This window comes from Microcaecilia unicolor, chromosome 6 (genome assembly GCF_901765095.1).
Source record: "Microcaecilia unicolor chromosome 6, aMicUni1.1, whole genome shotgun sequence".
NCBI classification, from domain to species: domain Eukaryota; kingdom Metazoa; phylum Chordata; class Amphibia; order Gymnophiona; family Siphonopidae; genus Microcaecilia; species Microcaecilia unicolor.
In genome coordinates this window covers 53,382,594-53,403,941 of record NC_044036.1, presented here as the reverse complement: position 1 = coordinate 53,403,941, position 21,348 = coordinate 53,382,594, and the positions used below count along the sequence as shown (strand labels likewise).

The window sequence follows — 21,348 nt, the reverse complement described above, 5'->3', positions numbered from 1 at the left end:
TGTTTAATACCATGAAGGACATTTTTCACCCAACTATACACCTAGGACTAGGGGATTATTGTGGCTGGTCTAACATAAATGGAATAGGATAACCTTCTTCATATTGGGAACACTAAAAACCATATTACGTATATCTGTGTGAAGTGGCTGTCAAACACTTATCTCACTCCTACAAAAAAAAAGAAAAGAAAAGAAAAAAAGCACCTAACTAACAAATCTGCCAAATACTTTCTAAGAGGCTCCCTTTTGTGTCTCCATAATGGGCTCCAAATGGTAACACCCTTGAGTTTGCCCTTTGGCAAGCTGTTGCCAGTGACCTGTCAGCATCTGCACCTACTGTATACCACCACTCAGAATCAATGTGCCACAGGTCAGGGAAGGGGAAGGGAAATGGGACTTGATATACCGCCTTTCTGAGGTTTTTACAACTTCATTCAAAGCGGTTTACATATATTCAAGTACTTATTTTGTACCAGGGGCAATGGAGGGTTAAGTGACTTGCCCAGAGTCACAAGGAGCTGCAGTGGGAATCGAACTCAGTTCCCCAGGATCAAAGTCCACTGCACTAACCACTAGGCTACTCCTAGTAGGAATTTATGTTGGCCAAAATAAACAGGTCAAACTGATCTGAGAATCAGATTAGAACCAGGTAAAGTGCACTGTGCTGGAAATACTGTACTGGAGAAGCAAAGTGGCATCAAATGTTATTACATTAGATTAGAAACTTAGGGAAAACAAGATACTTAGCAAGTTGTGATAGCTTTTGTTGGATTAATATAATAACTATGCAAAGTGATGTGTGTATGAATTTTCTAGACCACATATGTCCCTTCTACAAATGAAACAAAATTCTGAGGAAGGAGACCTGTGTGACCTCAAATGCTCATTTAGCATTCTTTTGGAAACTTTCAATTTGACAGTGATTGCTACATTTGATATTCCAGACATACGTAAAAATGACTCCCAAGTGGAGGTGCAGTACCAGGGGATTTCCTTACCTGTCCTTTCCGGTCTCCCTTTTGAAGAGCTCATCAAACTGCAGCATCTTCTGCCGTGTGATCAAGTGCACTTTTAATTGAGGTAGTATCTGATTCATCAACTGCAGATTATTATAAACCAAACCTTTTCCATCTCTCCGCATATAGTTGCTGGGACCCCAAAAAATAAACACAGTACCTTGGCTCCCATTTAACAGTTCATTGCGATTTCTGAGAATCCGCTGGATGCTGGAGTGTGCTATGACTCGGAGGCTCGTTTTGTTGCCCACGTCTTTTCCATAGCCCCTTGTGGGTGCGTCGTTCATTCGTATTACGCACTCGGTCTGGTCAATTGTATCGCCTAGTTTGCTTCCCAGCAGGTGTCCGGAGCTTGTTACAAGAGCACATTCCTTGCAATGCATTTTCAGAGGCTGCAGAAATGAAATAAACGCCTTGGTGTTAGCTGCAGGCACTTTCTCATCTTACACAAAGCCAGTTATTAGTCAAAGATTCATCATCAAAACTAAAAAAAGGATCTGAGCCCATTAGAAGGTAATAATCTTTCATTAGAAATTATGGGAAGCTGCAAAAGATGTGGTCAACTAAAATCATAAGTAATATTTGTGGTGACGAGAAGCATTTGCTATGTAAGATTTAACAAAATGTCCCTCCACAAACAAGTAGCAATAATTATCTTACAGGGTAATTCTACAACTGGATATCTCACAGAAGCTATAGAGAATATTAGCATAAACAGATGAGATAAATGCATATCACTTAGCCATGAGCAGTTACGACAGATATAGGGCTGGTGTAAGCATGAGTAAACATTGCAAGGCTGGCACTGGAAGCGGCATAGGGGGAAGTCCTTGACAAAGCCAGGCTGGCGAAACATTCATGTCGGACGTGTTAGAACCCCTGGTCCGATTACCTACTATTAAGTTAAGTACTTCAAGTTAAAATAATAAACAATAAAGAAGATAAAAACTGGCAAAAATTGATTTTAAATATTATGATATTCAAAAGCCTATGAAGAATCTGGTGCAGGCGTTTCCAACACTAAGTGAAGGTTGGTTATGTGCACTGCTGAGGCAAATAAGTGATATATCATAACGAAGGAGTAAACTGTCTATTGAAAACTAGATGGAATATACTTGTATGTAGGAACTCTTGAAGACTTTACTATTGGATGTTCTGGGAATATGCATGTGGATGTGCACCCGATCCAGACTCCAACTAGGTGTATGTCCAACCTCAAACTACATTTCATATAAGCAGATTTCTAGAATAGGCGCATGTTTGGCATATATGCATGTATATGCAGGTATTCTTATAGTTTACATGTACATCTGGCACCTAAATATATGTGCACAATTTAAAAGCTTTTATTCTGAGCTCAATATGAAATTTTAGGTTTATTGAATGCCTATTGAAATAAAGATTATACTGTTTAGTTATTTTAGTGATTTTCCCTTTTTTTTGGGGGGGGGGGCATCGGTTTATTCACCTGTGCAGTTGTTTTTCATTGTTCCTTTTTTCAGGTTCACTATAGAAAACAATGCTAGAAGCCAGTTTGTGGGGAGATTATATTGTGGTACCCCCCTGTGGCAGCTGAGATTTCAGTTGCTTAATTCTTTAAATATACAGTTGGTCTTTGTTCATTGGCATTCTTTAGCAAAATATGTTGTGGATTATTTATGAAATAGACATTTTGTTTTCCAACTCTTCAATAACTGTTCATTAATATGATTACACCTAAATATATGTCTTTTTTTATAGAATTGTCCCCTTAGTATCACATTTCCATCTAGACCACTATCCTGTTTTCAACAGTGGCCAATCCAGGTTACAAGTACCTGGCAGAAATCAAAATAGTAGCAACATTCCATGCTACCAATCCTGGGGCAAGCCGTGGCTTCCCCCATGTCTCACTCAATAGCAGACTATGGACTTTTCCTCCAGGAACTTATCAAAACCTTTCTTAAACCAAGATATGCTAACCGCTGTTGTGACATCCTCCGGCAACGAGCTCCATAGTTTACCTATTTATTCCCTAACCTCTTTAGCCTTTCCTCATATGAGAGGAATTCTATCTCCTTTATCATTTAGCTCTTCTAAAAATGAATAATATGAACATTCCCAGAAATGACATGGGAAATGTCACAAAAGTAAAATTTTCTGGCTGTCCATTGCTAATACATATGTATATATGTTATCAAACATATAAATAACAAGTGACCAACTCACCCGCAAATGCGCAGTAGAGACTTCCCTCTCTGTCCCGCCCTCACATCAAGACGTGATGACGTCAGAGGGTGGAACAGACAGGGAAACGGATGCTGCCGCTGGAGCCTGGAGACGAAGGAACATCACTGGTGCACCAACCTCCACCCCCCATCCCTGACATCGTCGCCGCCACTCCCGCCCCCCTCCGTATCGGGCCCCCTTCACTGACATGACAGCGCCTCTTACCTCCAGCGCTCTCATGTCAGTGCAGGGGGCCTGATACGGAGGGGGAGGGAGCGGCGGTGAGGAGGGTAGCTGGACATGGGGGAAGGGCAGTGGGGAGAGAGGAGGGTTGCTGGATATGGGGGGAGGGCAGGGGAGAGAGGAGGGTCGGTGGATGGGGTGACGCCAGGAGAGACAGGAGGGCTGCTGGACATGGGGGGGGCAGGGGAGAGAACAGGGTTGCTGGACATGGATCGATGGAGGGGAGGGCAGGGGAGAGAGGAGGGTTGCTGGACATGGGGGAGGGCATGGGAGAGAGCAGGGTTGGTGGACGGGGGGGGGGGGGAGGCCAAGGGAAAGAGGAGGGTTGCTGGATATGGGGGGAGGGCAGGGGAGAATGGATGGTTGGTGGACGAGGGGAGGCCAGGGGATACAGGAGGGCTGCTGGACATGGGGGGAGGTCAGGGGAGAGAGCAGGGTTGCTGGACATGGATTGGGGGAGGAGAGGGCAGGGGAGAGAGGAGGTTTGCTGGACTTGGATGGATGGATGGATGGAGGTAAGAATTATTACATTTTGCAAAACACAAATCTCGCCCGTTTTAACGGACTTAATAGCTGGTATATGTATAAGCTGTCTGTGTGTATATATATACACACAAACATTGCTAATATATATATATATATATATATATATATATATATATATATATATATATATTCTGTGCATGTGTGTACATATATATATATATATATATATTCTGTGCATGTGTGTGTATATATATATATATATATATATATATATATATATGTGTGTGTAACATGACAAGTCATAGAGGATAACTAAGCAGATTGTATAACTAAAAATTAAATAATGTGCAAAGCGCTATTAGCTATGGTGGAAGACTTTTATATCCCCAGTACTAGGATAAAGCCCATTTCTACTTTCACATGCATCGATTCCTGTAATGCAGAGGGACCTAATGATATGGGTAGAAATGTTCATGGTTTTGTGAGCAGCGTTTCTTAATGTTATATTAACATGCATTTTCCTTTAAGCACTTCTGTGCCACTGTGATGAATTACCCACCAGGAGGCTGTAAGGTGAACTAGTGGGTCTGACATCCTGCTTGGAAAAGCAAGATGAAGTGTTAATGAGGTTAAAAGAAAAATAGTCAGCACCAATGCTAACTTGAGTAAGTCTTAATATCCATCTAGTGCAACATTTTAACCTGAAACAGTCTTTGCTAGCTCCTTGCCTACTGAGTTCCAACTTGTTTTGTTTGAATGCCTGCCAAAGAACTGGTGTATTGGCTCAAGAACCATAAAAATCTCTTTAACGGAGAGAAGATGTATACTCATAAAGATCTCATGTTCAGACTTATATTCTAGCCTTAGAAGAAATTGGCAATACCAAATGTTTTCATTATTCTCATCTTTCTGAAAAAAAGTGTAAGATGTTCAGATCTAGTTATGAATAAGCAATTCTACAACATTTTTAAGAACTTGCACTGTGTTCTGGAACTTACTGGGTAGTACACAGAGAAAGAGCTTTATACTAAACTGAAGAAAGAAGTTGCCTCTTTTTCACATGGAGAAGAAAAGGTATGGATGAGGGGCTGACCTGTTTTCACAATGCAAACTGCTTACATATTTTGTTATTTGTGAGATATCAAACCTAATAAGTAAACAATGAGGCTAAAAAAAAGTGGATTTAAGTCCAAAACACACACACATAGACTTGACACGGAGCCATGTTTTGGCAAACCAATGCCTGTTTCAGGAGTCTGTATATCTGATGAACACTGTTCTCTTAAAAATGTGCATCCTCTGTAGATCATATATGTGTCATGTATGACTGGATTTAGCTGAAATCTCTACCGGCACTGCTATGAAAGTTGCACGGGAAAAGAAAACATCATGCATGTGCATCTGGAACTAAAATATAGGTTAGCCAGTCTCAATCTGAGATAAGTCCATATCTCTTGGAGGCTGGGAAGGAAGGAACTACTTGTCCAGCTCTCTGGCCTAGGAAACCTCTCTATACCCTGAGGTGCTGACCTACTTTCACAAGAATGCACACTGCTTACATATTTTATTATTTGTGAGATATCAAATCTAATAAACCTTAACAAATACCTGATACTTGTTACCAAACTGACCAACTGTAAAAACACAATAATAATAATGTCAATAAATTATTTCCTGTAAATCATTAAAATCATTTATCATCAAGTTGGGTTATATTATAAGTAAATACTATATGAAAATAAATCACCACCGGCGTTATACCTGGAAATTCAATGCCGAGTCATGTCCGAGCTCCACACTGAATTTCCGGGTATACAGAGCTGGCAAAAACATAGCCAGTTAAGTGCAATATTCGGCACTTAACCGGCCATGAAGACCCGCATAAAGATAGGACTGCGTTTTATGCGCTCCTATTTATGTGGTTATCATAGCCGGTTAAGTGCTGAAAATTGACAGTTAGGGGTCCTTTTACAAAGGCGCGGTAGGCTCTACGCGTGTACAGTGTGTGCCAATACGAGACTACCACCAGGATAAAGTGCTTCCCCCGGTAGTAATTTCGGATTTGGTAAACACCCATACTGCCGGGACAAATGATTTTTTTAATTTTCTACCACACAAGGTGTTTCCGGCACTAATTGGCAGTTGGCTCATGCCAACCAGTCACTGTGCGTGTAGTGCATGAGTCCTTACCGCTAGATCAGTAGATGGCATTAAGGGCTCAGGCCATAAATAGGCGCAGGCTGGTTTAGATTTTTTTGCAGGCCCTTTTCCCGATCCATTGAAAAAAAGCCCTTCTCCCCAGACGCGGTAAAAACTGGCCTGGTGGGTACCGAAAACAACACGCCCACATTACCACAGCCACTTTTTGCTATGGCTTAGTAAAAGGATCTCTTAACCAGCTAAATTCTGACTCCCCCAAAATAGCTGGTTTCGACTTGAGCCCTAATTGGGCACTATTTATTTATTTATTTGTTGCATTTGTATCCCACATTTTCCCACCTATTTGCAGGCTCAATGTGGCTTACATTGTTCCGTCATGGCAATCACCATTTCCGGAGTAACAGATACAAGTGGTATTACATTAGAAATCATGATTGGCATAGTAGAATAAACAGTCAAGTATAAAGAGCTCATATTCGGAATTAGAGATAGAGTGGTATTGCTTTAAAGTTCATTCGTGGAAGAGTAGACTTTGGTAGTCAAGTATAGAGAGTTGGGTTTTATCTAGTTTAGGCTTGAGTTTTATTGTCTGGTAGTTAGGCTGTATCGTTGTGGTATGCCTTTTTGAACAGGCTGGTCTTTAGTGATCTCCGAAAGTTAGTTAGGTCGCAGATTTTTCTAACAGCAAGTAGTAATGCATTCCATAGCTGCGTGCTGATGTAGGGGAAGCTGGATGCATGTGTTAATTTATATTTTAGACCTTTGCAGCTAGGATAGTGGAGATTCAGGAGTGTGCGTGCTGAGCTTTTAGTGTTCCTGGATGGTAAGTCTATGAGGTCTGGGCCTGTCCATAGATGATTTTATGAACCAGAGTGCAGATTTTGAACGTAATGCATTCTTTTAGTGAGAGCCAGTGTAATTTTTCTCTTAGGGGTATGACACTTTCGTATGGCACTATCCAGTTAAGTGCCGCTGAAAAGACATGATAGAGGTATATAAAATAATGAGTGGAGCGGAACAGGTGGATGTGAAGCGTCTGTTCACGCTTTCCAAAAATACTAGGACTAGGGGGCATGCGATGAAACTACAGTGTAGTAAATTTAAAACAAATCGGAGAAAATGTTTCTTCACCCAACGCATAATTAAACTCTGGAATTCGTTGCCGGAGAACATGGTGAAGGCGGTTAGCTCGGCAGAGTTTAAAAAGGGGTTAGACGGTTTCCTAAAGAACAAGTCCATGAACCACTACTAAATGGACTTGGGAAAAATCCACAATTCCAGGAATAACATGTATAGAATGTTTGTACGTTTGGGAAGCTCGCCAGGTGCCCTTGGCCTGGATTGGCCACTGTCGTGGACAGGATGCTGGGCTCGATGGACCCTTGGTCTTTTCCCAGTGTGGCATTACTTCTGTACTTCTGCCCTGTTAGCCCTAGACAGGTGAACATATATAACTCCTACACATATATTCAGAACTGTATTACAAAATCTGCTTGTTATACTACTATAATGTTTCTTCATTATCATGTTGCCCAAGTTCCTACTGTAATACTAAATGTATATTTTCTAACACTTTCCATTATTCATGATGTATTGTAAGCCACATTGAGCCTGCAAAGAGGTGGGAAAATGTGGGATACAGATGCAATAAATAAATAAATAAATAATATATGGCCAGGATTAAATCATTTTGAATATTGGGCCCCATAGTTCTAATCTAACCAGGGCATAATTTGAAGACAAAAAGGAAGTGGAACTGTGGAGATAGGGGAGGGGCAGGTGGGCCAGAGAGAGAAGCAACAGGAGAAAGTGACTGGATTAAGAAGCAGCCGCTGCTCTGCTCCAGGGTCGCCCCCTCTCTTCCCCTTCCTGCTGGCTGCATGGAAGGGAGGGGCTGGAGCAGAACACCCCAAAGAAATGGTAAAACTGTGTTCCTCCAGAAATTAAGCCCTCAATATAACTAGTCTTCTAAGTTATACTAAGAGATCCCACATCAAAATATAACACCTATAACCCTGCAACACAATCGAAACTCCTACCAGAACTGGCAAAACTTAATTCTCTCTCCTTGTGTACTTAATATACTCTTGTCACTTATGAACATTAATACTAGATCACTCTGTATTTTGCTGACCGTAATTGGCGATCGCCATCATGGTACTATGTAAGCCACATTGAGCCTGCAAATAGGTGGGAAAATGTGGGATACAAATGCAATAAATAAATAAATAAAAATACAAGTGTAAATGCTGAGGGTGAGCTATCACCAAGATGCTTATTTTGGATGTTAGAATGCAGTAAATTATTTGATTTCTATCTCCTTTCTTTTCAAGACTTTTAATTGTAAGATAATGTGATCCATGCAGGGCTTAAATGACTGAGTTAATTCATTTGGCATTTGGAAAAAAGTATGTAACACTGTAAAAACCATTAACCCAGCAAGCAATATGCATTAGAGCTACCTGTGTAGCTTTTACAATTACCTCAAATAAATTACACAAAAATGTCAATTGTTTTTGTTATTTACTTTCTTTTTTTAGAAGATTTTTAACGTTGTCAGTGGCTTCTTTATGTTATACTAGCCGTTAAGCCCGTAAAAACGGGCGAGTATTGCAGCCCTCCTCTCTCCCCTGGCCTCACCCCGTCCACCGATCCTCCCCCCCCCATATCCAGCGACCCTCCTCTTTTCCTTGGCCTCCTCCCTCCCCCCATGTCCAGCAACCCTCCTCTGTGCCCTGCTCTCACCCCAAGTCCAGCAACCATGGCCTCTCCCCCCTGCCCTCCCCCCATGTCCAGCTACCCTCATCGCCGCCGCTCCCTCCCCCCTCTGTGCCGGGCCCCCTGCACTGACCTGACAGCGCCTCTCACCTCCGTGTGAAAGCGCTACAGGCAGCAGCAGATCGCTCTGATGCTGCCTGCAGCGCTTCCACACGGAGGTGAGAGGTGCTGTCAGGTCAGTGCAGGGGGCCCGATATGGAGGGGGGTGGGAGAAGCGGTGGGGATGGGGGGAGGGTGGAGGTTGTTTGGCACGATGTTCCTTTCCAGGCGGCAGTGGTGGCATCTGACAATTCCACTTCATTTCCCTCTCTGTTCCACCCTCTGACGTCATGACGTCTTGATGCGAGGGCGGGAGAGAGAGGGAAGTCTGTACTGCGCATTTGCAAGTGAGTACGGTCACTTGCTGTTTATATGTTTGATACTGATCACATTTTCATATTACAATCTTTAAATTTTAGACACTTGGGGGGGGAGGCTTTTACTAAGATGCGTAGGTGCCTACGTGCATACAGCGTGTGTCAAATTAGAACTACCGCCCAGCTACCACATGCCCTGGGCTGTAATTCTAATTTCTACACGTGTCCAAAATGCACAGCAGAAAATAATTTCTATTTTCTACCGTGTGGCGATAACTGGGTGGTAATCGGCAGTGTACGTGCGCTGACGATTACCACCCGGTTAACATGTGAGACCTTACCGCTAAGTCAATGGGTGGCGGAAAGGTCTCATGCCCAAAATGGACGTGCACTGATTTTTATTTTGCCGCACATCCATTTTCGGCCCCCCCCCCCAAAAAGGTATTTTTTGCAGGTGTGCTGAAAAATGGAACCTGCACGCATCCAGTACACACGTCTACACCAGCACAGGCCATTTTTCAGCACACCTTAATAAAAGAGCCCATTACCTCATTATACAAAAGTTGCCAAAAGTTGTATGTGTGCCCAATTTTCACATACAATTTAATTGACTTAATAAGCTAATTAGTGCTTTTTATCAAGCAATGATTGGCGCTAATTGAATTTAATTGACACTTAGTCACGCTCTGAAAAAGGGAGTGTGAAAATGAGAGGATCATGGGCGTAATGGGAGTGTTCCTAAAATTAACGTGCTTTGTTAAAGAATAACAGGGATATGCACCTAATGTAGGCATGTACATTTCTACCTCGTTTCAGTTGGTGCAAATGGCCGCACCTAAAGAGAGGCACGATTCCCGGGCATAAGTGCTATTCTATAAATCGTGCCTTACTTTAAACGCAGCTTATAGAATAACACTTTTATCTGTGCCGTTTTTTTTTGGTGCCATATATAGAATCTAGCCCTTTAGGGCATAGTTATCAATGTGGGCTACTGTTAAGAAGTGTTATTTTACCCACTACCTCGTGCTAATTTAGCACAGGTGTCATTTTATGCAATGAGACCCAGTTACTAATAACTGGGGTAAACGGTAAAATAACACATCTTAACGGTAGCTCATGTTCATACCTTCCTTCCTCAGGGATCAACATTCAAATTATTTGTTGAACTCACATGGATAAATAATCATTTGTGCAATTTGGGGGATGTTGACTGGTTAACTTTATGTTTGGTCAACTTGATGTCTTACTTGTTAAAACAGATGGCAATGGAGGTGAGCCAGGGGCTTGGTTATCTTTTAGCTGGATTACCCCCAATTTTTGGCATCTTTGGCTAAAGATAACCAATTAAGGGTAGGACTTACTTTGCCAACACAAAGGAAGTAGAACTGTGGAGTCAGAGGAAGGGGTAAGCAAGCCAGGGGCAGGAGCAACAGGAAAAGAGGGGCTCGATTAAGGAGTAGTGGCTGTTAATTGTCCTGCTCCAGGCTCACGCCTCTCCCTCCTCTTCGAGGCGGACTGCTTAGACATGAGGGGCTGAAGAAGAACCCATCTGCTGATCTGGAATCTGAAAAGAAGAACTGCTTTTCATGCCGTTCCCTAAGAAATTAAGCCCTGATTATGGGGGTTCATTAATAAGCTTTGATCAAACACACTATTTAACCATGGTGAAATTTACCATGCGAGTCATTAACTCTGTATCACAGGTTAGTTACTTGTGTAGTAAACTGAATTTTGCATTGTAACAGCTGGGAAAATCACACATTCCTGGCTGCAATAATGCAAAGATAACAGGACTCAAGTTGGGCATAGTCCTGCCGATATTCAGTTGGCAGTGGATAGTATTTTTTTGTCTGCCCACTGTCGCTAAAACCAGAAATTCAATGCCAGGCCCTGTGCGGGCTGTGACATTTTTTATTTACTTATATTATTTATTTATTTCAGTATTTATACCCCACATTTTCCAATAAATATTGTTTCAATGTGGTTTAAATAAATTATAGAGTAGTTACATCATAATGGCCTGGAGAAACAATAGAGTAGGTGCAAAAGGGTTATGTGTATTAATTGGGTATGCATGAGAACTGTGGTTGGGTATTACCTTGGGAAATACAATGGGTAGGGTCATACAATAATGGACTATTTGCCTTTCTGTGGATATATAGATACAGTGCAGACAAGGTTCTTTCAGGCTCATTTGGCTGATTTTAGTTCTCTTCCTTCCCAAGACTTCATAGAAGAACTTTTGAAGAGAAAAGCTTTGAGTTGTTTGCGAAAGTTCAGGTAGTTATTTATGCTTCTTAAGGTTTTGGGTAGTGCGCTCCAGTTCTGTGTGCTCAGATATGTGAAGCACAACGAGTAAACTGATAAGTATTGTAGTCCCTGGCAACTTGGGAAGTGAAGTGTGAGATAGTTTATTGATTCCATGCTGATGTTGTGTATCGGTAGGATTATTAGGTCTGCCATATAACTGGGAGCAAGACAGAAAATGATTCTGTAGGCTATTGTGCAGAGTTCAAAGGTAATTCTAGCCTTGACGGGGAGCCAGTGCAAGGATTGTAGTAGTAGTGTGGCTCTGTCATAACGGGTTTTTCCATTAATTAATCATATGGTTGTGTTTTGTGCTGTTTGTAGTTTTCTCAAGACCTGATATTTGCATCCAACATAGACTCCATTATAGTAGTCTAGCCACCTTATAATCAAAAGAGAAAAACGCCTAGATTTCGACCCAAATCGGGAGATAGACGTTTATCTCACAAAAACGAATAAATCGGTATAATCGAAAGCCGATTTTGGACGTTTTCAACTGCACTCCGTCGCGGATGCGGACAAAGTTGATGGGGGTGTGGCGAAGGTGGAACTGGGGTGTGGTTATCGGCCGAGGAGAGATGTACGTGTTAGGGCGATAATCGAAAAAAATAAAGGCGTTTTTAGCGAACATTTAGGCCACTTTTGTTGGACCCTTTTTTCACACGAACAGGTCCCAAAAAAGTGCTCTAAATGACCAGATGACCATCGGAGGGAATCGGGGATGACCTCCCCTGACTCCCCCAGTGGTCACTAACCCCCTCCCACCACAAAAAAATGATGTTTCACAACTTTTATTTTCACCATCAAATGTCATACCCACCTCCCTGGCAGCAGTATGCAGGTCCCTGAAGCAGTTGTTAGGGGGTGCAGTGGACTTCAGACAGGTGGACCCAGGCCCATCCCCCCCTACCTGTTACAATTGTGCTGCTTAATGCTTATTAGTCATCCAATCTCCCCCAAACCCACTGTACCCACATGTAGGTGCCCCCCTTCACCCCTTAGGGCTATAATAATGGTGTAGACTTGTGGGCAGTGGGTTTTGAGGGGGATTTGGGGGGCTCAACACACAAGGGAAGGGTGCTATGCACCTGGGAGCTCTTTTACCTTTTTTTTGTTATTGTAAAAGTGCCCCCTAGGGTGCCCGGTTGGTGTCCTGGCATGTGAGGGGGACCAGTGCACTAGGAATCCTGGCCCCTCCCACGAACAAATGCCTTGGATTTATTCATTTTTGAGCTGGGCGCTTTCATTTTCCATTATCGCTGAAAAACAAAAACGCCCAGCTCACAAATTGTCGAATAAAACATGGACGTCTATTTTTTGTGAAAATACAGTTCGGTCCGCCCCTTCACAGACCCGTTCTCGGAGATATAAACGCCCATGGAGATAGACGTTTTCGTTCAATTATGCCCCTCTAGGTGTGATAAAGTCAGTGTTTGTACTAGAATGCAGAAGATTTTACTCAGAAAACATCCTCTGATGCACCTTAATTTCCACATTGTGCAGAACATTCTCGTTGTGACATTCATTGTTTGTGTTTCGAAGGACATGGTTTGGTCTAGTGTGATCCCAAGGACTTTCAGGCTGTCTGCTATTGGATGGGTGTGCACATCTAGAGTAATGTGGAAGAAGATGTCCTTACAGTAGGTGGGTGTGAAAATTAGGAATTGTGTTTTTCTCTATTTCGTTTTAATTTGAATGCAGTTGCCCAGGATTCGAGGATGTTTACCCCTTGGGTTACAGTGGTAGCGATTTATGATGTGTCCTTGTCAAATGGTTTGCAGATTGATATGTCATCTGAAGCCATTTCTTGCCAATGTGTTGGCTAGTGGGAACATTATTATGTTGAAAAGTATGGGTGACATTGGTGATCCCTGTGGAACTCCACATTCTGCTGTCCATAGGTGGGATAGTGTTGACTTGGTAGAATCTGGTTGTCAAGAATCCTTTGAACCAATTTAGCACTTTGCTTCCAATGCCAATTTTGTCCAATAGTTTTATCAGGATCTGATAATTGACCATGTCAAAGATGCTTGACATGTCGAATTGGAGGACTAGGATTTTCCTGCCTTTGCTGATTTCCCTTTTGAGGTTGGCTAGTAGGGTTTTCATGAAGAAGCATTTCCTCAGGTTACTCTTCATCCTATGCCCATTCATTCCAGAGCTTCCTTCCAATTGTTAGGCAATTCCACCTTATCTTTTTCAGCTTCTACATATTCTTCCCTTTCACCTTAGAGTCTCACAATGCCACTTTTACACTTCCACCATCACTAAAATATCTCCCCATTTTACTGTATTGGCTATTTTTTTCCTCCATTTGCATCTTTGCTTTCCTGATTACCAGCATCTCTTAGCTTTTCCAGATATTGTCACCTGTTTTCCTCTTTCTGGGTTCTCTTGTAGAGGAAACCTAAACGTGCTGGACTTGTTGAGAAGTTCTTGTTAAAATGGCTCTTCCAGTTGTTAGCCTTTACTTGCAGTTCCTGGGACTGGAGGGTAATAATCTCCTGTAGGTTTAGCAGAGGGCTGCCGACTGCAAGCTCTGATAATCCCCAGTAGGCCTCATTGGTTCACATTCACTAAAATAAACTTTAGTTTTTAGTTTTGGTTTCAGCTTCAGACGAAATCAGGTAATTCATTTTAGATGCAGTTTTAGTTTCGGCCGAAAGTGTTTAGACAGTTTTGAGAGCAGTTTCAGTCAGCCTGTAGGCCCCCTCGTATGTTCCTCTCTTCCTTTTTCATTGAATTTGACTCCTGGCTTTCCTTATTTCTCAAACCATCCTCATCTTCCCTCATTCTCGGAGACTTTAACATTCATGCTAATGACCCCTCTGACTCCTATGCCTCTCTAAATATTTTAACCACATCTTTCAATCTCAACCTATTCTCTACTACCCTTACTCATCAGCATGGCCACTAGGTCTATCTTGTCTTCTTCTCCAACTGCTTCCTTTCAAATTTCTCTACATCAGTTCTTCCCCTGTCTGACTATCATCTGATAACTTTAATACAATACTTAATTGCATTCCTTCACAATCTTCCTCCTTCAATCACCACCAACACATTTAGAAATCTCCAGGCTATTGACCTTTGCACTCTCACTACCACTACTACTTATCATTTCTATAGCGCTACTCTTCTCAGCCACTATATTATTCAAGTCTGTCAATGAGGCCATCTTTTCATATTATACCATTCTTTCCTCTGCTTGGACACTCTTGCTTCTCCCCATTCTCTGTTTTATAAGACACACCAAACCCCAGCCTTGACTGACCTCTAGAATCAGCTACCTAAAATCCCATACTCATGCTGACTTCATATATATCAAATTATTGCTGATCTCCTTCCAGTCTGTTGTTGCACTTATCAAACAAGTACTATTTCCATTTGACAAACTATGTAGCCTGCAAACCTTACCATCCCTTTGCCATACTGTATTCCTCAAAGTTTCTTGACCTCCAACTCCCTCTTCACTTTCTGCCAAGATTATGGATGAGTACTTCCATGACAAGGTCCATGGGTTAATCTTAAGTTCTCTGCCATGTCATCTCCATCTTCCCTTCAACCTTTGTCACCCCTTCTTCCTTTTCTAAAATCACAGAAGGGTTAACTGCACAACTTCTCTCCTCCTCCCAAATCATTACCTGTTCCTCTGATCCCATTCCAACCATGTATTCAGCTCTATCTTCCATACTGTCATCCCTTCTATCTGTCATATTCTTAATCTATCACTCTCCACTGCAACTGTTCTTTATGCTTTCAAACATGTTCCAGTTGTACCACTAATCAAAAAACCTTCACTGGACCCTACCTGTCCTTCAATTATCATTACATCTCCCTATTCCCCTTTGTATCCAAGCTACTTATAAGTACATAAGTAATGCCATACTGGGAAAAGACCAAGGGTCCATCGAGCCCAGCATCTTGTCCACGACAGCGGCCAATCCAGGCCAAGGGCACCTGGCAAGCTTCCCAAATGTACAAACATTCTATACATGTTATTCCTGGGATTTTGGATTTTTCCAAGTCCGTTTAGTAGCGGTTTATGGACTTGTCCTTTAGGAAACCGTCCAACCCCTTTTAAAACTCTGCTAAGCTAACCGCCTTCACCACATTTTCTGGCAATGAATTCCAGAGTTTAATTACACGTTGGGTGAAGAAACATTTTCTCCGATTTGTTTTAAATTTACTACACTGTAGTTTAATCGCATGCCCCCTAGTCCTAGTATTTTTGGAAAGCGTGAATAGACGCTTCACATCCACCTGTTCCACTCCACTCATTATTTTATATACCTCTATCATGTCTCCCCTCAGCCGTCTCTTCTCCAAGCTGAATAGCCCTAGCCTCCTTAGTCTTTCTTCATAGGGAAGTCGTCCCATCCCCGCTATCATTTTAGTCGCCCTTCGCTGCACCTTTTCCAATTCTACTATATCTTTCTTGAGATGCGGCGACCAGAATTGAACACAATACTCAAGGTGCGGTCGCACCATGGAGCGATACAACGGCATTATAACATCCTCACACCTGTTTTCCATACCTTTCCTAATAATACCCAACATTCTATTCGCTTTCCTAGCCGCAGCAGCACACTGAGCAGAAGGTTTCAGTGTGTTATCGACGACGACACCCAGATCCCTTTCTTGGTCCGTAACTCCTAACGTGGAACCTTGCATGACGTAGCTATAATTCGGGTTCTTTTTTCCCACATGCATCACCTTGCACTTGCTTACATTAAACGTCATCTGCCATTTAGCCGCCCAGTCTCCCAGTCTCGTAAGGTCCTCTTGTAATTTTTCACAATCCTGTTGCGAGTTAACGACTTTGAATAACTTTGTGTCATCAGCAAATTTAATTACCTCGCTAGTTACTCCCATCTTTAAATCATTTATAAATATATTAAAAAGCAGCGGTCCTAGCACAGACCCCTGAGGAACCCCACTAACTACTCTTCTCCATTGTGAATACTGCCCATTTAACCCCACTCTCTGTTTCCTATCCTTCAACCAGTTTTTAATCCACAATAGGACATTTCCTCCTATCCCATGACCCTCCAATTTCCTCTGTAGCCTTTCATGAGGTACCTTGTCAAACGCCTTTTGAAAATCCAGATACACAATACTTGAATGTGCTGTTCAGTGTCACTGTCTTGACTTTCATCTCAAGCTATTCTTGACCAACTACAAACTGGGTTTTGTCATTTACATTCTACAGAAACAGCCCTTTCCAAAGTCTATAGTGATCTGTTCCTGGCCAGATCCAAGGGCCCTTACTCAATCCTCATCCTTCTTGACCTATCTGCTGCTTTCAACAGTATCATCCTTACTCCTGATATGTTGTCCTCACTTGGATTTCGGGCTCTGTTCTGTCTTGGGTTTCTTCTTATCTCTCCCACTGCACTTTTGGTGTATGCTTTGGTGGATCCTCCTCCACTGCTATCCCACTGTCAGTTGGTGTACCTCAGGACTTTGGACCTTTTCTCTTCTCTCTCTCTACTTGTTTCCTTGGTGCTCTAATCTCCTCCAGTGGTTTTCAGTACCATCTTTACACTGATGATTCCCAGATCTACCTCTCCATACCAGAAATTTCACTAGGAATCCAGGCCCAAGTCTCAGCCTGCTTATCTGACATTGCTACCTGGATGTCCCACCACCATCTGAAACTGAACATGTCTAAGACTGAGTTTCTTATCTTTCCCCAAAACTCACCTCTCTTCTTCCCGTTTTCTATTTCTGTAGATAACACTCTCATCCTCCCTGTTGCTTCAGCTTGTAAAGTTGGGGTAATCCTTATCTGTGCATGTATTTCTCTATAACAGCACCAAGAGCTGAGATTTTCCTATGTAAAGTTGGGCCTAGGGAAAATAAACATCTCTCTCTTTTTCTTTTCTTGGAGATAAGAACCCTTTTGATCTACTGCATTTTAGAAGTCGAATGACAAGCCAAAAGCTACAATTAGCTGACTTCATACATATCTCTGCTTGACCGATTTGATCTTGTCTAGCATAAATCCCCTCTAAGGGGAAAATAAGAACCGATCGAAAAAGTTTGATTTAGCCTCTCAAAGCTTGTCTCTAGTGATAAAAAATAAAATCCGGTTATGAGTCTGTTACCATTCATTGGTGATTGTTCTCGTCAGCTTTAATTTTCTTTGCTTATCTATGTAGATGTTCATACCAAACAGCCATAGGGGGTGCATATAAATCCAATCCATATCATTAGTAATAAACAATAATAATGATCTGAAATAATTCCATTTTCAGTCACATGTAAAATGTGTGTTTTTTTTCTAAACTTTGTAGTTTAAAATGAAATTTAAAACATGGATCTTTAAAGGAACACAGTAACCATCTAAAATAATATATATCTAGTTAGCATCATAGGAGTATTTCCAAGGTAATATCCAGTCTAGTATGCTAAATCCAAGAGCTTATTTTGTTCTGGACAGCCAAGACATTTTGAAACACAGTAAAACACAGTCATAAGAATATAAGCATTGCCATGCTGGAACAGACCAAAGGTCCATCAAATCCAGTATCCCGTTTCCAACAGTGGCCAATCCAGATCCAAGTACCTGGTAGGATCCCAAAAGAGTAAAAAAAGATTTTATGATGATTATCCCAGGAATAAGCAGTGGACTTTGCCAAGTCCATTTTAATAATGGCTCATGGACTTTTCTTTTAGGAAATTAGCCAAACCTTTTTAAAACCCTGTTAAGCTAACTGCTTTTACCATACTCTCTGGCAGGGATCCCCATGCCCTGCCAGCTGACGATATCCCCAAAGGCTCCCAGAAACTCCTGTGCACAGCTCAGAAGTCAGCAGCTGCTTCCTGTTTGAAAGTGTATGTTTAGTCCAAAAACACAAATTATTAAATATTAAAATCTGAATTGATGTCAGTAATAATAGATATAATCAAAAACAGCGAAGATGACGCACAATAACAACAAAGTGAAAAAATGGAAAGGAAGATGAAAACAGGAAGACAAAGAAACAAAAAATTGAAAATTGCAACAATATGCACATAAAAAGAAAAGAAGAAAAAAGAAAAAAACCCAAAATAAGTATATGGGCAAAATTTTGGGTTTTTTTCTTTTTTCTTTTTATGTGCATATTGTTGCAATTTTCAATTTTTTGTTTCTTTGTCTTCCTGTTTTCATCTTCCTTTCCATTTTTTCACTTTGTTGTTATTGTGCGTCATCTTCGCTGTTTTTGATTGTTGTTGTTTTTGCGAAGACAGGTTTCTTCTGTATTTGTTACAGTAATAATAGATATAGCAGAACGTCTTGAAAATTATAAATTAATTTCTTTATACAAGATAGATTACACTGATTATCATGTGTTTGTTTTGTGAGGGGGGGGGGGGGGGCTTAGGCTGAAGGAATTAGTTTGGCCACATTACAATTTCTTGGAAAATGAGTCCCAGGACAGAATGATTACATAAATCCAGACAAATAAAATGTTAATATGCTTGCATGCAGTGTCTTACAAGTCTCAAAAGGCAACTAACCACAACATTGCATGAGACTGAAGGATGGTAAAATACTTTTCCTGAGTAACGCATTTTAGCTCTTATTTGGAGGTTTGATTATAAAGTGCCATACTTTCCCTTAAGCTACAAGGTGAATAGAAGGAACACCCTAGTAAATTGTTAGCACATGGAGAACTGAGATTTACAATGTAGCTTCAATCCTGCATCCTATACTTGTGTCCCATGAGGAAGATTAGTATCAATCATGGCCTTATTGAACAGGGAGATAGAATACAATGATAACCTGAAGCCATCAGCTAGAGTAATGGTCAAGCCAGGAAAGGCAATCAGAGAAAAGAATCCCTACAATGAAAAACAAACTATGGGCTATGGAGCATTACTTGTTATAAAGGCCACAGATTCATGTGAACAATACAGAGTTTAAAGGATGGCTCTTTATTTTGTACCCTGACTGAAGAGATATCAGCGTCACATCAATGATCAAACTGTTTTGCTTTTGTCAAGTGGATAGGGTTACCATATGGCTCCAGAAAAAGGAGGACGGATTGAGCCAGCCGGGTTTTACTTCCATTGCTTTCAATGGAAGTAATTGAGCCAGCCGGGTTTTACTTCCATTGCTTGGAAAGCAATGGAAGTAAAACCCGGCTGGCTCAATCCGTCCTCCTTTTTCTGGAGCCATATGGTAACCCTATCTGGAAAATGCCCTACAAGGCAATTAAGCTATGCCAGATTTTCATCAAACTGCTGTCATTTGTCACCACTAGGGGGTGCCCCTAGGGTACAAGTCCCAATCTTGACGACTGGTTAAGCTCAGTGAGCAGGCCCTGGAGGAGTCTCACACAAGTATGGCTGGTACAGAGAGGGATCTGCAGCCTTTCTGCTATTCCTACTTCCTCCTAGAACTAGCTCAATCTAATCCTATGGGGGCCTTTCCCTAAAATAACCACAATTCCCAGCATTTCCCAAACCAATCTTTTATTGTGGTTATAACAAACAGAAAAATACAAGCCTTTATTCTTGGCAACTTCTCATAGGGCTTCCATAATACACAAAAGACATCAGTAACAAAATAACACATCCTCTTTCTTTACAAGCAGTAGGACACCAAACACATACCAGTGAAGATTGTCTCCTACTAATGTCCCCTCTCTGGTTCCACAGCACTGGTTGCTTGTAAGTACTCCATTCCACTTCCAGGTTCAGCCCGCCAGTGCTGTCTCTCTTCTTTGCACAGCGCTGCACAAAGAGATTTATGACTTCCGTCTTCTACATCTAGGCTCTGAAATCCTTTTCCCAGTTCAGCCTACCAGTGTTGCTTCCCTTGGGTTGCAAAGCACTGCACAAAGAGGCTTCTCTCTTTCCCCTTTCTACATCCAGCATATATGCCCTGATGATTAAAGGTAAATGTGGGTGGTAGAGGTCACTAGCACCCGCATTTACCTTCTCACCTATTATCAGAGGGATCTGGCATGGCAAACAGCACCTGCGCCAGGCAATAGCACAGAGCAATTAGATTTAAATGAGCTCTGCAGCATTCCGCCCCTGTGATCAGAGCACAGCGCTCTGATTCTAGGGGCAGAATAGTGCCTTAACCCTATGCAGCTCAGAGCTGGGCATTAGGGTTAAGGCCCGGTGGCCAACCCTAACCCCACCCGCCCTGGTGGTCTAATGGTCCCCTCCACCCCCATACTTCATTGTTCAATGGAGGAGGGAGTAGCACTCCCTCATCTTCCAGCGCTGCTGCCAAAATGGCAGCACCCTAGGTAGGGAAGCCCCACCCAGCGCATCCCAGGATGAACTGGGAAGGTGGGGCACTACCATTTTGGGATGGAGGGGACTGCTAGACTACCAGGTGGGTAGGGGTGGGGTTAGGGTTGGCTACTGGCACACCAGGGATTTTTTTTTGGGTGTCAGGGGTTAGGGGGGCTGGACATCCACGGGACCACCAGCCCCACCATGCACTCATGTCAGAGGGTGTTGGAGGGCTGGAGGTCAACCAGACCTCCAGCCTCTCTGTCACTGTCCCAGGGGAGGGGAGTTGTGGGGGGGGGGGGCACTAGGCCACCAGGGTCTTTGCTTTTGAGGGAGTCTGGCACCTCCAGCTGTGTTTGACAGGTCCAGGCTTTTGACAGCACGGACCTGTCAAACAAGTGTGGGGGGTTGTGCCTCCTCCTGCACTTTCCCTTGATTATCAGCGCTAATAACAAGCTTAAATTTGCACGGTATTAGTGTTGATCATTGGAGAGTTAATTTCCCATGCTGTTCCGGCACTGTTTCTGAACAGATCGTGGAATTGATCATCGGGTCAT

At 42.2% G+C, this 21,348-nt stretch overlaps 1 protein-coding gene across 1 annotated transcript in view; it reads right to left on the bottom strand.

Moving 5' to 3' along the window:
• ST6GALNAC5 (ST6 N-acetylgalactosaminide alpha-2,6-sialyltransferase 5) overlaps positions 1-21,348 on the bottom strand; it is a 194,394-nt gene that overhangs the window by 64,814 nt on the left and 108,232 nt on the right. Inside the window, exon 3 of the mRNA XM_030206251.1 lies at positions 999-1,408. Within this exon, the coding sequence (XP_030062111.1) occupies positions 999-1,408 (410 nt within the window). The remainder of the gene's footprint in view (positions 1-998; positions 1,409-21,348) is intronic.